The 13716-nt window shown below is 46.8% G+C and overlaps 1 protein-coding gene across 1 annotated transcript in view; it reads left to right on the forward strand.

Moving 5' to 3' along the window:
• Positions 1 to 819: 819 nt before the first annotated feature.
• Positions 820 to 13716, forward strand: part of PDE4A (phosphodiesterase 4A) — a 106065-nt gene continuing 93168 nt past the window's right edge. Inside the window, exon 1 of the mRNA XM_063294325.1 lies at positions 820 to 1733. Within this exon, the coding sequence (XP_063150395.1) occupies positions 1510 to 1733 (224 nt within the window). The 5' untranslated portion in view covers positions 820 to 1509. The remainder of the gene's footprint in view (positions 1734 to 13716) is intronic.

Consider the following 13716-nt stretch of genomic DNA (forward strand, 5'->3'; position numbering starts at 1 on the left):
GGAATGTAGCTATCTCTTGCAGTCCTATTTAAATTAGCAAGAGCTAAGCACCCTGAAAGCACTCATTTCATCATAGATTGTCTTTTTCAGGATTGCATTCATAGGCTTGGTTTGCAGATTGCACTAAGTCAGAATGATTTATTTGGTTTAGGCTGAGTATGTTGTGTGAATCCAGCCACTGTACATAAATTACATTTTATGGATTAGTCTGTTGTTTAAACCCAGCCAACTACGGTTTATTCATTAAATCATGGTTAAAATGTGCATAGTATAATGTGTGACCCAAGCCCTAAGCATTCCCTTTGGAAAACTTGAGTTACTGATGTGGTATTTCTAGAGTGCTCAGTCTTGAAAGCCCATGCTAAGCACCAACTGGATTTGCATATCATGATCCCCCAGTACTTGTGTATGGATCTGCATTCAGAGAGACAAGTGACATACTGCACGTGACAGAATACATACGAGTTTATGAGGTTTGACTGCACCTTAGCATGATTGTGAAAATAATGGCAGAGCTGTTCCTGTTCCCCTGGTCCTTGCAGTCAAACTGAGGTCTGGCCTTTTCTCATGCTGTTGCCACTTGGAACAGAGAAATCAAACTCCTGCCACCTCTGGATAATGCTTTAAATGTCTTTGATACTCATAGCTAGGAGATCCAAGCTGTCCACCTCTGGGCTAGAGATTTGGAGGAAGAAAGCACCAGCTCGCCCTGTCAGTTGCTGCCAGCCGTTGCGTGGCTGGCTGGCGGATTGTGCTGGGAGGGACAGGAGATCAAGATAAGCTTTAGTGATTAGCTGAAGTGACACACCAAAGAACCGGAGTTTGACACCAACCCACATGGCCAGCTCTTTCTGCCTTTGACTCTTCTAAGGGGCTGCTGCTGTTGGGACATTCGTAACCAGCTGAGACTCTCTTGTGCAGGACAGCCGGATCTCTCTCTTTTTGGGAAGCCTCCTTTCATTCGCTCGGGGAGACAAAGGATGAAGTGGCCGTAGTTGTGGAACAAAGCAAATCTTTCCTTTGAGAGGTTGAAGGAGGAGGAAGGAGCGTGTGAGACAACCTGGATTCAGAAGACGGCAAAGAAGAAAATTCAGCAGTCAGAGGCTCAAAAGCCCAAAGTTGTGATCGTGCCTTCTTGTTCCCCTCCCCCGGCTGTGAATTGGAAAAAAAAGATCACTGCATCCCTCAGAGTCGCTACAATGCTCCCTCCTGTTATTGCTGCTCCAAGCTGACTGTGGCTCTCAAAAGAACTGGAAAGGAGACGTGTGGTTTCTCCCCAGAGTCTCCTGGTCCATCAGGACAAACAGGAAAGGCAAGGGAATTCTGCAACAGGGCTGACCTATGCCGATGCTCCAGTGGGGCTCCAAAACAACCAGTAATATTTCCATTCGATCCCTTTCTGATCTGGCTACACAATGACCCACCGTTGGAAACCCTCCTGGGACTGGCCCATCTGAGAGGCCAGTCCTGTGACCTGCAGAAAGTTTGCCCCAAAGACTGAGCCAGGCTATGGCAAAAAGCCAGAATCTTCCCAGTATTCCTGAGAGAGACATCACAGAGGATGAGGATGAGGCCTTTCTGCCCAACAACTCCACTGGCACCCAGGCCCCTGGCAAACAGGATCTCTCCTGCAGGTCACCCAGCTCTAACGTCCATTCTCCTACCTACCTCATGAAAGTAAAGCTCAACAGAGGCATCCGGGAGTTTCATCGGAGACTGAAAGGCGTAGCAGGGTAAGGAGTTCCTTCCTGCTAGGGGGTGAAAGGTTTCACGAAAGGCAAGAAGCTTGGCTGTCCATAAAGTTAAGCAGAGTCTCCCCTTGCTAACATTTGGAGAGAGGAACCATCTGGGGACTCCAGGGCTATTGATTAGGCTGGAAAGTAGAAAAAATAATAATAACCAGGGATTAAGGCAACTGTAAATCATTTTTTTATTGTTGCCAAGAAAAGTGCATGGATCTGTCTGGATAAGTCCCTGGGCTCAGTTCAAAGGTGCCTTGATTTGCCCAAGTCCAAAGGTCTCCTGTTGTGTATACAACAGCACACCCACAGTCTGCATTCCAGAAACCCAAAGGCTCCACCCCTCCTCCACTCTACAAAAGCCCTCCACATTGTGATTTTGGCCTCAAAGTAAAGTCCAGAAACTGGTATCAGTTCAGTTGCTGTCTTGTTTTTTGAAGGGGATATGATTTTATTGACATAGGTATTTACTGCAAGTGGATTATTTGCTTATTTAATGGCAAGAGCTGAGCATTGGGGGAGAGAATTCAGAGAGGGGAGTTGCCTGACCTTCACTGTCTCAGCTTTTTGGCTTACTGCTCTCTGGACAGTATGATCCGCTCAAGGATGCCCCTGGAAAGACATGAATAGGAAAAGGACAAGAGTTGCGCATTTCAATGCACCCACTGTTCTAAGCAGGCTTCTGCCTGGTGTGCTTGGCTACCCTCAACCTGCTGCATTTCTAGTTGGGGAAGAGCCTTTGGCATCCTTCTCCATGCCATGGGGGATGCTGGGAGCATCTTTTAGGAAGCCTGTAGTTTAATGCAAGCAGAGAAGTATTTTCCAGCAACTTCTGTGGCATCGCAAGTCATGATAGTCTGCATCTCTGAGGCTTGGAATGCACATCTACCTTTTTAGTGTTACATCTACGGACCACTACTTTCTATTAAGCCAGCCGTGCATTAGATCATGCAACTCAGGAAAGGCACTTGAAAACAGAAGCAAAACAATTACAGTGTTATTGGAAGGAAACTGCCTGTATATTTCGGATAGATGCTAATGAATATTGGGGGGATGAAGATGGACAGATACTGATAGCCGTGAAAAGACAAGAAGACTTGTAGACTTCAGTCACATCCTTTCCAGGCCTCCCAAAAGCCCTTTTACAGAGGTCCTGATGAGTGCAGACTAATATATTGCTGGACATATTTCCAGGGGGTAATGCTGAGAGTCAGAAAGCCACTTTCAGTGCAAGATTATAGAGGTAGCCTTTGTAGAGAAATGTTGGACCTGTGGCATGCAGTCAGACATCACAGATGCTAATATAGGAGGGAAGTTTAGACCAAGGGAGAAGGGGGACGTTGTAAAGAAGAGGTACTGTATTGCTAATCTAGTCCTTTTGGCCATGAATGCCATCCCATCTTGCCTGTTTCTAATGGCCCACTCTTTCTGTAGGATGTTCTTGCTCACTATACATCAAGCCCCTCAAGGAGTGAGAAAATCCTTGCTCTTAAGAGCTCTCTTGAATAGATGGAAACTTTGGAGCTGATATAGTCGGGGCTGCTGTGAGGAATATTGGAAGCCACTTCTTTATGCCTTTATGTGTATGTATATCTCACACTTTGGAGCTGAGATTCATGAGGACTTTTTTTCAAAGGAAAGGTACAGATCAGCCCAAGATAGTCTGTATGGGGCTAGAGTAACCTACACAACATCCTTGTACAGTCATGGGGCAACACAGTGTTTCTTTGGAGAAGGGATGGGAATGAGGACAAAAAATTGACTTTTCCTCTTTTTTTTTTTTTTTTGCTATAATACAGATCTTTTTGAAAATGCTTCTAAGATAGGCTAGTGCCAACAGACAGCTGGATTTCTGAATGCCCAAAAAAATGCTTTGGTTGGATACACAGAGAACATGATATTAAAAGTGTTTCTATACTTTCAGTTCACAGTAGTCTGAAATTCTGCTTAGTGTATATCTTTCAGTATATTTCCTCTCTGATGTTTTCAGACCCTGTGCTTGTATTTTTGTGAAAAATATATTATCTTGGGGGTGTCTAGTTACTACCCAACTGAAGCATAGTTGAAGAATTGGAGGTCAGCATGAGACACTGCACTAAAAACGATGTTCTTAAAGCTTGGAGAAGCTGGAGAGGGGGCAGAATAATCATGTTTAGAAAGCCACCTCTTCCTTCTCTTCTTTGTATGAATGTACTTTTGGTCAGAACTGATGTAGCTCCCTCCAGGGGCGGGCTCCAGGGCAACTAAAAATTGGCCCGCACCTGGGTTCTGCTGTCATGTTTCTGATAGGCCACTGAGATTAGATAGGCCACCTGCTTCCTGTTCTAGCATCATGTCCTTTGGTGGAGGACAGCACCAACTTCATGGGAAGAGTCTGGCCAGTGGCAATCTGACCAAGGGGGAATGGATTCCTGTGTCTGTTGTGCTTCTAAGGACATGTGTAAACTAGCACTGCAGGCCACAGACAGTGTGCAAGGCATGGCCCCTGTATACCAGAGTTGGCAATGCCATGTTTCATAAGTGCAAGACCATGGTGTAATATTTAACTTCTCCCAGTTATTCTTCACTTAACTTTCACTCCACTGTCCACTTGCTCTCTAGATCTTTTCCCAATCTGTCCTTAGCTTATTCCAGTCTTTCTCCTTGTCCTTCATCACCTTTTCCCAGGCTAGTCTAACCTCCCCCTCACTAGCTGTCTATACTGCTGAACTGCCTCTCTTTGGAACATGCCAGCTGAGTTCCTCACAACTTCATTTATGCTATTCCACATTCCCCCTGCTCCCCGCTCCCAACAAACAGCATGATTATACTAACTGCAGGTTTTGGAAGCAGCATCTCTTTTGAAAGTTCAGGGTCAGCCTTTCCCAATCTGCCATCCTTCAGAAATGTTGGTGTGGTGACCCCTAGAATTCCCAGCCATCAAGGCAACAGCTGGAAAAATCTGGAAGTCCTGAACTCCAGAATTTAGGCTGTTTCTCTGCTTCATCTTGCCAGCTCTTTGCTGTCTTGAATTATTTGTGCTGCATTTCCAAAGTTGTTCATATACCCAGCATTGTTCAGAGCAGCAGTCTTAAAAGCCAACAACAGAATAAAGGCTGAGCAGCCAGTGAGTACAGCATTTTCTGTCAGCTGTTTTTGAATCCTTTTGTATATATCAGAACGTTCGGAGTTTTGGCCTGGAGTTTTGCAACCAAAGAGACTTTCAGATAGAGCACCCACAAGCAGGTATTTAATTTCTAGTTCCCAGCATGTGGTATAGCAACAAAAGTGCTGATTCACAATTCTAACACAAACAGCAGTGCAGCTGCAGCCTCATGTAAGGATTCCTGGTGTGTGGGTTATAACATGTTCCTCAACACTTCTAGCAGTGGGTTGTCATTGTTTGCATGTGTTGCCCTGTACCCAGAGATGCAGTTTAATGGCTTCACAAAGGAAAAACCTGCATAAAACTAGTTTTATTGACATTGAACAATGCTTGTGTTATCCGTTCTGTCATCTGAAACCTTCCCTGTACTGTAGTTTCTTCTCTGCTTCAGCTTTTTAGGACTGAGGAGAATTAAAAATCTCCAGCTTCCTTTGCTTAGGGTATGGAAAGTAGTGCGTGAGGAACCATAGTTTCTCCTGGGTGCTTATCTTCCTGTCTTCTCTGGTCGGGCTGAGGTCTGATCGCTTCTTGCTTCTCATTTGGCCTGTGTAGTTATGCTAGGCAATTAGCACTTTGTATACCCTCATATATGTAATGATTGCCTGCTCTAATAGACTCAGACTCACAAGCTGGAACTTAATGATATCTGATTTATTAAAGAATAGCATGCAAATACAGAGAAAGCTGAGAATGAGCAAAAGCGCGCCAAATACAAACTAAAAACCCTCGGCTCAAACGTAATCCCTCCCCTCGCCCTGCCGTTGCAAACTCCCCCCCCCCCCAGGTGCTGGTAACCGTTTCTGCTGATGTCCTGGGAAAGGAACCTTGAACACACGAGATAACCCAAACACACTCCAATCCAGCTGCTAACATATAACAATCCCACAAGATGGAATCCTCCTCCCCTCCCAGATGAAACACGTATCAGCCAAATGACATGCGAAACGTTACGATGCACCGGCAACATTGGAATGGTGAACATGACATACTGCCCCACAAAAAACATTAAGGAGCAGGTTTGAGAGGATAAGCTAGATGAAAGCGTCGAACTAAAAGAGGAGATTGTACATCACGGGCAGACACCCACTCAGGGTGGGGAAAGTGCTTCCAGCGAATAAGGTACTGCAGAGTGCCATGTAGACGGCGAGAATCAAGGACTTCCTTCACCTCAAAATGTTGCTATCCATCAATCATGATTGGAGCAGGAGGTGGGGGTTGTGGATGCCAGTGATCTGAGTGGTTGACAGGCTTGAGTAAGCTGCAATGAAAAACAGGATGTAAACGTTTCAGATTGTGTGGCAAATCCAGTTTAAATGTGACAGGGTTCACAACTCCCACAATGGGAAAAGGACCAATAAACTTGGGAGCCAACTTCTTCGAAGGCTGAGGGGACTTAATGAACTTAGTGGAAAGGTAGATCTTATCACCAACTTTAAAAGCAGGTTGAAGGGCTTGTTGCTTATCAGCGTGCAGTTTATAGGCAGATTGGGCATCAGCCAATGCTTGCTGAATCACCTGCCAGGAATCTGCCAGTTGAGCAGCCCAACCAGACGCGGAGCAGGGCTGTGTGGGGGGTTGAGGCAACTCAGGAATGGGAACAAAATCCCACCCAAAAACAGTCTGGAAAGGGGTGCGCCCGGTGCTCTGATGGACGGCGTTGTTATAAGCTACCTCAGCAAAAGGTAGCAGATCAACCCAATTATCCTGCTGATAGTTGACAAATGCCCTCAAAAATTGCTCCAGGGTCGAATTAAGAGCCTCTGTAGATCCGTCAGTTTCTGGATGCGACGCAGTGGACAACGCCTGCTTGGTGCCCACCAGCTTCAAAAATGCCTTCCAAAATTGAGAAGTGAACTGTGTCCCGCGGTCCGTGATCAAGCGGGAGGGGCTCCCGTGAATCCGGTAGATGTGGATTAGAAAAAGGCAGGCCAATTGCTGACCAGATGGAATAGAAGCACATGGAATGAAATGGGCTTGCTTAGAAAAGTAGTCCTTTACCACCCAAATCAGTCTTTCTCTGACTAGGAGGCAAATCCACAATGAAGTCCATGGAAACCTCCTCCCAAGGACGGGAGGGGCTGGCCACCGGCTGCAGCAGCCCTTGTGGTTTACCCCCCTTCCGTTTTGACATGGCACAGACAGGACAAGAAGCAACATAACTTTTTACATCACGTCTCAATGGCGGCGTACCAGATGCAAGGTTTTGACAAACCCAAAATGACCAGCCACTTTATCATCATGAGATCTAATCAAAATTTCCCTTCGCAAACTGTCAGGGACATAGAGGCGGTTTTGCTTTCAAGCTAAGCCTCTGTCAAATGTAACATTGTCTCTATTCGCTTGCAACCAAGTGTCAGATTTCAGCTCTAGCAGGAACTGTTGTTGCAATTGCGAGGGAATTGGCGTCCTTCCCCCAGCCAGTGAAACCAAAGCTGGGGCCAGCTGTGCACGAGTCTGACTGCGTGTGACAGCTTGCAACCCCAATTGGGGTGCTGTCCATACTGTACCCACAACGTCAGGTGCCTGGACCGAATCCTGGGGTAGACGGGAAAGCACATCAGCTGGGAAGTTTTTCTTGCCCAGAATGAATTTTAATATAAAGTCAAAGCGACTGAAAAATTGAGCCCAGCAGATCTGCTTAGGACTGAGCTTACGGGGCGTGTTGAGCGCTTCCAAATTTTTATGGTCAGTCCAAACTTCAAAAGGACATTTAGCCCCCTCTAAGAGGTGGCGCCATGCCTCCAAAGCAGCCTCGACTGCAAAAGCTTCTTTCTCCCAAACATGCCATCACCTTTCTGTCTCGGAAAATTTTCGGGACAGATACGCACACGGCTTCAGGCGTTCATCAGCATCCACTTGCAGAAAGAGTGCTCCAATTGAGAAATCAGAAGCATCCACTTGAACCACAAAGGGTTTAGTGGGATCAGGGTGTTGAAGAATGGGTTCAGCAGTGAACAGGCTTTTGAGTTTGTCGAAAGCCAACTGGCATTCAGGTGTCCAATTGAGCAAGGCCCCCGGGTTCTTTACCGTACGTGTGTCCCCCAATCCCTTCATACATAACAAGTCAGTGAGAGGCAACGCAATTTCTGTGAACCCCTGGATGAATTGGCGGTAATAGTTGGAAAACCCAAGAAAACTTTGGAGCTGCCTGCGGGTACGCAGGTGCTCCCACCCCAAAATAGCTTGAATCTTCACAGGATCCATTTCAATGCCCTTGTCAGAGATCCTGTACCCCAGGTAGTCAAGCTGAGTCTGATGAAATTCACACTTAGAAAGCTTAGCATAAAGCTCAGCCTTTCTCAGTTTGCTAAGCACCTGTTTCACCAAGCGCTCATGTTCCTCCTCCGTTTCAGTATAAATCAAAACATCATCCAAATAGACCAGTACACCCTTGAACAAATGTTCATGTAACACTTCATTGATCAATTGCACGAACACCCCTGGTGCCTCCGCCAACCCAAAAGGCAAAACCTTATACTGAAAAGAACCTAGTGGACAATTGAAAGCAGTCTTCCATTCATCCCCCTCCCGTATGCGGATATGGAAATAGGCTTCCTGCAAATCCAGCTTAGAGAAGATTTTCCCCTTAGCCAGATGTGCTAACATGTCTTTTATTAATGGCAGAGGATATTTGTTTAATATCGAGACTGCATTTAATCCACGGTAATCTGTACAAAGTCTCAATGTCCCATCCTTCTTCGCTCGAAACAAGACGGGGGCGCCCACTGGCGAATTTGCTGGTTCAATAAAACCCCTGGCCAAGTTTTTGTGCACAAACTCCCTCAACGCCACCAGTTCCTTTTGTGTCATGGCATAGATTTTTGGTTTGGGCAGTTGAGCGTCGGGGACCAACTCTATCACACAGTCAGTTTTTCGATGGGGTAGAAGTTGGTCCGCTTCTTTCTCACCAAACACATCTGCAAAGCCTTGGTATTGCTCCGGCAAGCCCTCCAGTGGTGTGACAGCGAAATGCGGGGTTACTGCCACCGTCCTCCCCACTGCAGCCTCCGGAGCGTCGTCCTCCCCAGGGGCTTGATAGAAACCATCCCCAAAAGTCAAAGTCCTGTGCACCCAATTTATATATGGGTTTTGTTGGACCAACCCAGGAATCCCCAGAATGACTAAGGGATGCCCCACAGGCACCACCACAAATGGCAGCCCCTCACGGTGGCTGCCCATTTGCAACGCCACCATGCCCGTGAAATGGGTGACCGGTTTCCCCCCCGCCGTAGAACCATCCGGCTGGGTGAAAATCATGGGACGTTGCAGTGGAAAGCTGGGTAACTCCAAAGCAGCGACCATGTCAGGGTGCATCAAGCAATGCGAACACCCCAAATCGATCAATGCCCAAACTTCAACGGTTCTTGTGCGGGAGCCTAACTTCACTTTCACGTTCAGTGTGGGATAGTTGGCACTCACCGAAACATGTTCGCGCCCGTCCTCCACCACCTGCCCACAGGCGCTCCTTAGAGCAGGTGGCTGGCATTTCCTCCGGCTGGAGTAGATCGGGCTCCCCCTCGCCCCCGAAGTAAGGAACCTCCTCCACTTCAGTTTCAGCCATGGCTGCCTTCATTTTCCTGGGTAGGGAGGGAGATTTCCCCATCGGCTTCCCCGAACGATCATCGGTCTTGCCCTTCAGGCACGCCGCCGCTCGGTGACCTTCCTTCCCACATCGGAGGCATTGCCCTTTTGCATAGCGGTGCTCCCTCTCCTCCTCCCAGGCACATTGACCGGACTTTCCAGTGGGTGCAGCAGTGCGAGAACCCTTGCTGAGCCTGGAATATCTCATCATCTTCCTGTGAGCGAAGGTTTCATGGGCATGCTCAGCCTTCCCTGCCAGCTGTATCCATTCATACAGGGTATCTGGGTTGTCCCTGCCGAGCGACCACCTCAGGACCTCCGTATTCAGACTGTCCTTAAAAAGTTCTATTAATGTAGATTGGGACCAATCCTCAACCTTCCCCGCCAGAGCCTTAAATTCCAGAGCGTAGTCTGCCACCGATTGTGGCCCCTGGCAAAGCTCCCTCAGCGCCCGTTTTGCTCTTTCTTTAGCTAACAGGTCTTCAAAGTGTAGTTTCAACGCCCACAGGAATTCTTCGAACTCCTCCAGCTCAGGGGCATCCGATTGACATAACTGCACATACCAATCGGCAGCCCGCCCCTTGAGCTTAGTGGCAGTGGCATTAATCTTGGCTCTTTCTGAATGAAAATACGGTTCCCATTCATCCATATAACTCCTTGCATTGGTAAGGAAGAACAATAGCTCAGTTGGATCTCCATCAAATTTAATGGTAAAGTCATTAACCCCCACTCCGGGCGGTCCCTTCGCCACAGCTGGGCGGTCGGGCTTCCTTTTATCTCCCAGGGATCTCTGCTCTCGAGGAGGGGACCTTGAAATTCTCACCCTCAGCGCCCTTGCTTCCTCTCTGCACCGGGTCCTACTCCTTTCCTCCGGGGAAGGTGGGGGCAAAGAAGGAGTCGAATGCCTATTACTAGACTCCTCTCTCCTCCTCTCCCGGGGACCCCAGTCCATGGACATTTTCTGAAACATAAATTCTAGTGACTCCAATTTGGCCTCCACCAGTTTTATACGGTCAGGGGTTTGGGAATCTTCCTTTCCCTCCTGCCTCACCACGGTTGGGGACATCGGGTATCGCTGCTTCCAAGACGTTTTGGACGTCCCTGGTAGGGATCCCTGTGTTTCATCCCAGGTGATCAGCTCGCCTGGCGACTCACCGGTTGGTTCAGGGGTTCTTTTACCTCCAACCTCCTCTTCTCCTAGGCTGGAGCTTGACCCCTCTCGAACTTCTGAGGGCTCTCGAGGAGGGACTCTCTCTGTTCTTATCACCATGGAGTCGGGTTCCCCCTCGCTCGATTCCTCGCTTTCCGTGGTTTGGGGATTTGGTTTGCTCATCACTAGCACTTCTCCCTCACAAAATAAATCTGGAAAGGGGCTAACGGAAAATTTTTTGCGATTCTCAGCTTTATGTAACGATTGCCTGCTCTAATAGACTCAGACTCACAAGCTGGAACTTAATGATATCTGATTTATTAAAGAATAGTATGCAAATACAGAGAAAGCTGAGAATGAGCAAAAGCGTGCCAAATACAAACTAAAAACCCTCAGCTCAAACGTAATTCCTCCCCTCGCCCTGCCGTTGCAAACTCCCCCCCCCCCCAGGTGCTGGTAACCGTTTCTGCTGATGTCCTGGGAAAGGAACCTTGAACACACGAGATAACCCAAACACACTCCAATCCAGCTGCTAACACATAACAGTCCCACGAGATGGAATCCTCCTCCCCTCCCAGACGAAACACGCATCAGCCAAATGACATGCGAAACGTTACGATGTACCGGCAACATTGGAACGGTGAACATGACAATATATGTCTCTCTCACACACGTATGCATACAGTTAAAATGGCTGAAATCTTACTTACTTACTTACTTACTTACTTATTTATTTATTGACACATTTCTAGGGCCACTTTGTTTGTTTGTTTGTTTGTATATATATTTAAAAACACATTTCTAGGGCCACCTAACTCCAGAATGGCTCTGGGAAGTTCACAGATTAAAAAGAGAGAAACATCACAGCATCAGGAAAGAGGGTAGTCAGCCATTAACCTTCCATTCACACACACCCTCTCTCCAGATGCTATCTTGAAAAAAAGATCAGCTAACTCTTGCAAGTTTGTCTGTGATATGGGCAAGATTTTCTGCTCGCCTCCTGAATGATCCAGTAATTGGTCTCTGTACTTCCCTCTTGTTTAGTTGGCTGCTTTGTTTGCAGGTTTTATAGTATTTTATAGTATTTATATGGTAGTGAAATGTACGTACAGTATCCTATTCCACCCTGCCACTTGAGCTCAAGGTGGCTTGCATGAAGCTCCCACCTCATTTGATCATCACAGTTCTGTAGGCTGAGTTGAGACACAATGATCCAGTGAGCTTCCTAGTCAAGTGGGGACTTGAATCTGGGTCTTCCTGATGCAGTCCAACATTTGGGCTGCTAGATCTTACTGCCAATGCACTTGCTTGGTCTTCTCTGCAGTTTCAGAATTTTACTTTGGTCTAAAGTTCTCAGGGTGTGAGGCCAGAATCCAAGAAGACCCCTTATTCAGCCAACAGTGTCCATTGTTTGCTTGGTGAGAGAAAAAGTTTGCTCTAAACCCCATTCACATATTGTGCATTCATCAGGCTCCACCCCAATTCACCAGACAATGACCTACACTAATGCATCTGGATGCCAGCTGTCCTAGACCCCAGTAGGTACAGTGTACATCAGAACCCAGTTTAGTGGCAGTCAAAAGATAGAGGCATTAGACCTCATGAGCCACTTGGAGTTGATGATGGAAAAGAGAGGCAATTCCCTATTTTCCCAAAGTGAATGATTGATTGAAGAAGGTGCTATCTCCCTGTAATTTGACATGTCTGAATACAACTCTCAGGGCGTGTCCTGATGTCTCATCCCAAAAGGGAGCAAACAGAAGGAACCAAAAGCTGTGGACAAACTGATGATATTAAAAAACTAATGGATGTTTCTTCTTGCTCCTGCTAGTCTTTTGTCCAGTCCAAGTTTTTGAGCCTTTAGCCACAACCGGATGCTGTGAAATCTAGCAGATGAAACCTTTCTTGCGCTGGAGATAAATGATAGGAGAAAAGCTTTATTTTCTCAAATTCTGGGATAGGGTTTACATGTTGTACCAAAGACAAGTCTAATTTGTTTTAGTTTGGCTTAGTGGGTTGTGTGAACACAACCATGGTGGTTTACTCAAACCATGCCAGGGAATATTTTTTTCACCAGATTCTCAGGTTGCAGCAAGGGGAGCAAGTGATGTCACATGCATCATGACATCTTTATTTAAATGATGCAGTTCACATATTTTGCACAATAAGATCACAAAACACATGATTGCATCATTGTTTGTTCCAAACCCCAGTATCTGTGTACCCTGGATTTTGCTTTTGTAGTTTGTGAAAGAAAGGTCCCCTGTGCAAGCACTGAGTCATGTCTGACCTTTTGGGGGGACACCGCTTTTGCGATGTTTTCTTGGCAGACTATAGAGCAGGGTGGTTTGCCATTGCCTTCCCCAGTCATCACCTTCCCCAGCAAGATGGGTACTCATTTTACTGACCTCGGAAGGGTGGAAGGCTGAGTCGACCTGAGCCAGCTACCCAAGAATCCAGCTTCCATTGGGATCATACTCAGATCGTGGGGAAAGTTCAGTTGCAATACTGCCGCCTACCATTCTGCACCCCACAAGGCTCTTTTGTAATTTATTCCCAGCTAAATTGCAGCACCTTCTTGGAGAGAAAGTGGGAGCTGAAGCTTCACTGTGAAGCTGTTCCTGGTGGTTGTACACCTTGGTTTAACACAGATTGGGGTCATACAATAGTTTGTTAGAAAGAAACATTACACACAGCTGTCAACTGTTGGACAGACCCAAAGGCAGCCACGCTGTGGGCCTGCACTATGAGAAGAGCAGCATTTATTGTAAGGGCTTCAACCCTTGGAGTTGGGTGAGTGGAACCTTCCAGTCCCAGAAGATCAGAGGTCTATCCTGTGTACTGAGATAAGAATGTTAAAAAAAAAAAAACCATCTGCTGATGTGACCTTATTAGCCTTATGTCCTGATTTGAAAGTTCAGATAAGCAGTTAGAAGTCCTCCTTACATATTTTGTGGTTCAAAGAGGAAAATTAGGCTTCTCATGTGCATCAGCAATGATCTCCTACAAAATGTTAGGCTACTACACAAAGGGAATTTCATCCTGCAGAATGAAACAGGGGAGGCATGCACTTCCCCTCTCCCTGCAGGGAGATTTTAACT

This window comes from Candoia aspera, chromosome 2, assembly GCF_035149785.1.
Source record: "Candoia aspera isolate rCanAsp1 chromosome 2, rCanAsp1.hap2, whole genome shotgun sequence".
In the NCBI taxonomy this organism is placed as follows: domain Eukaryota; kingdom Metazoa; phylum Chordata; class Lepidosauria; order Squamata; family Boidae; genus Candoia; species Candoia aspera.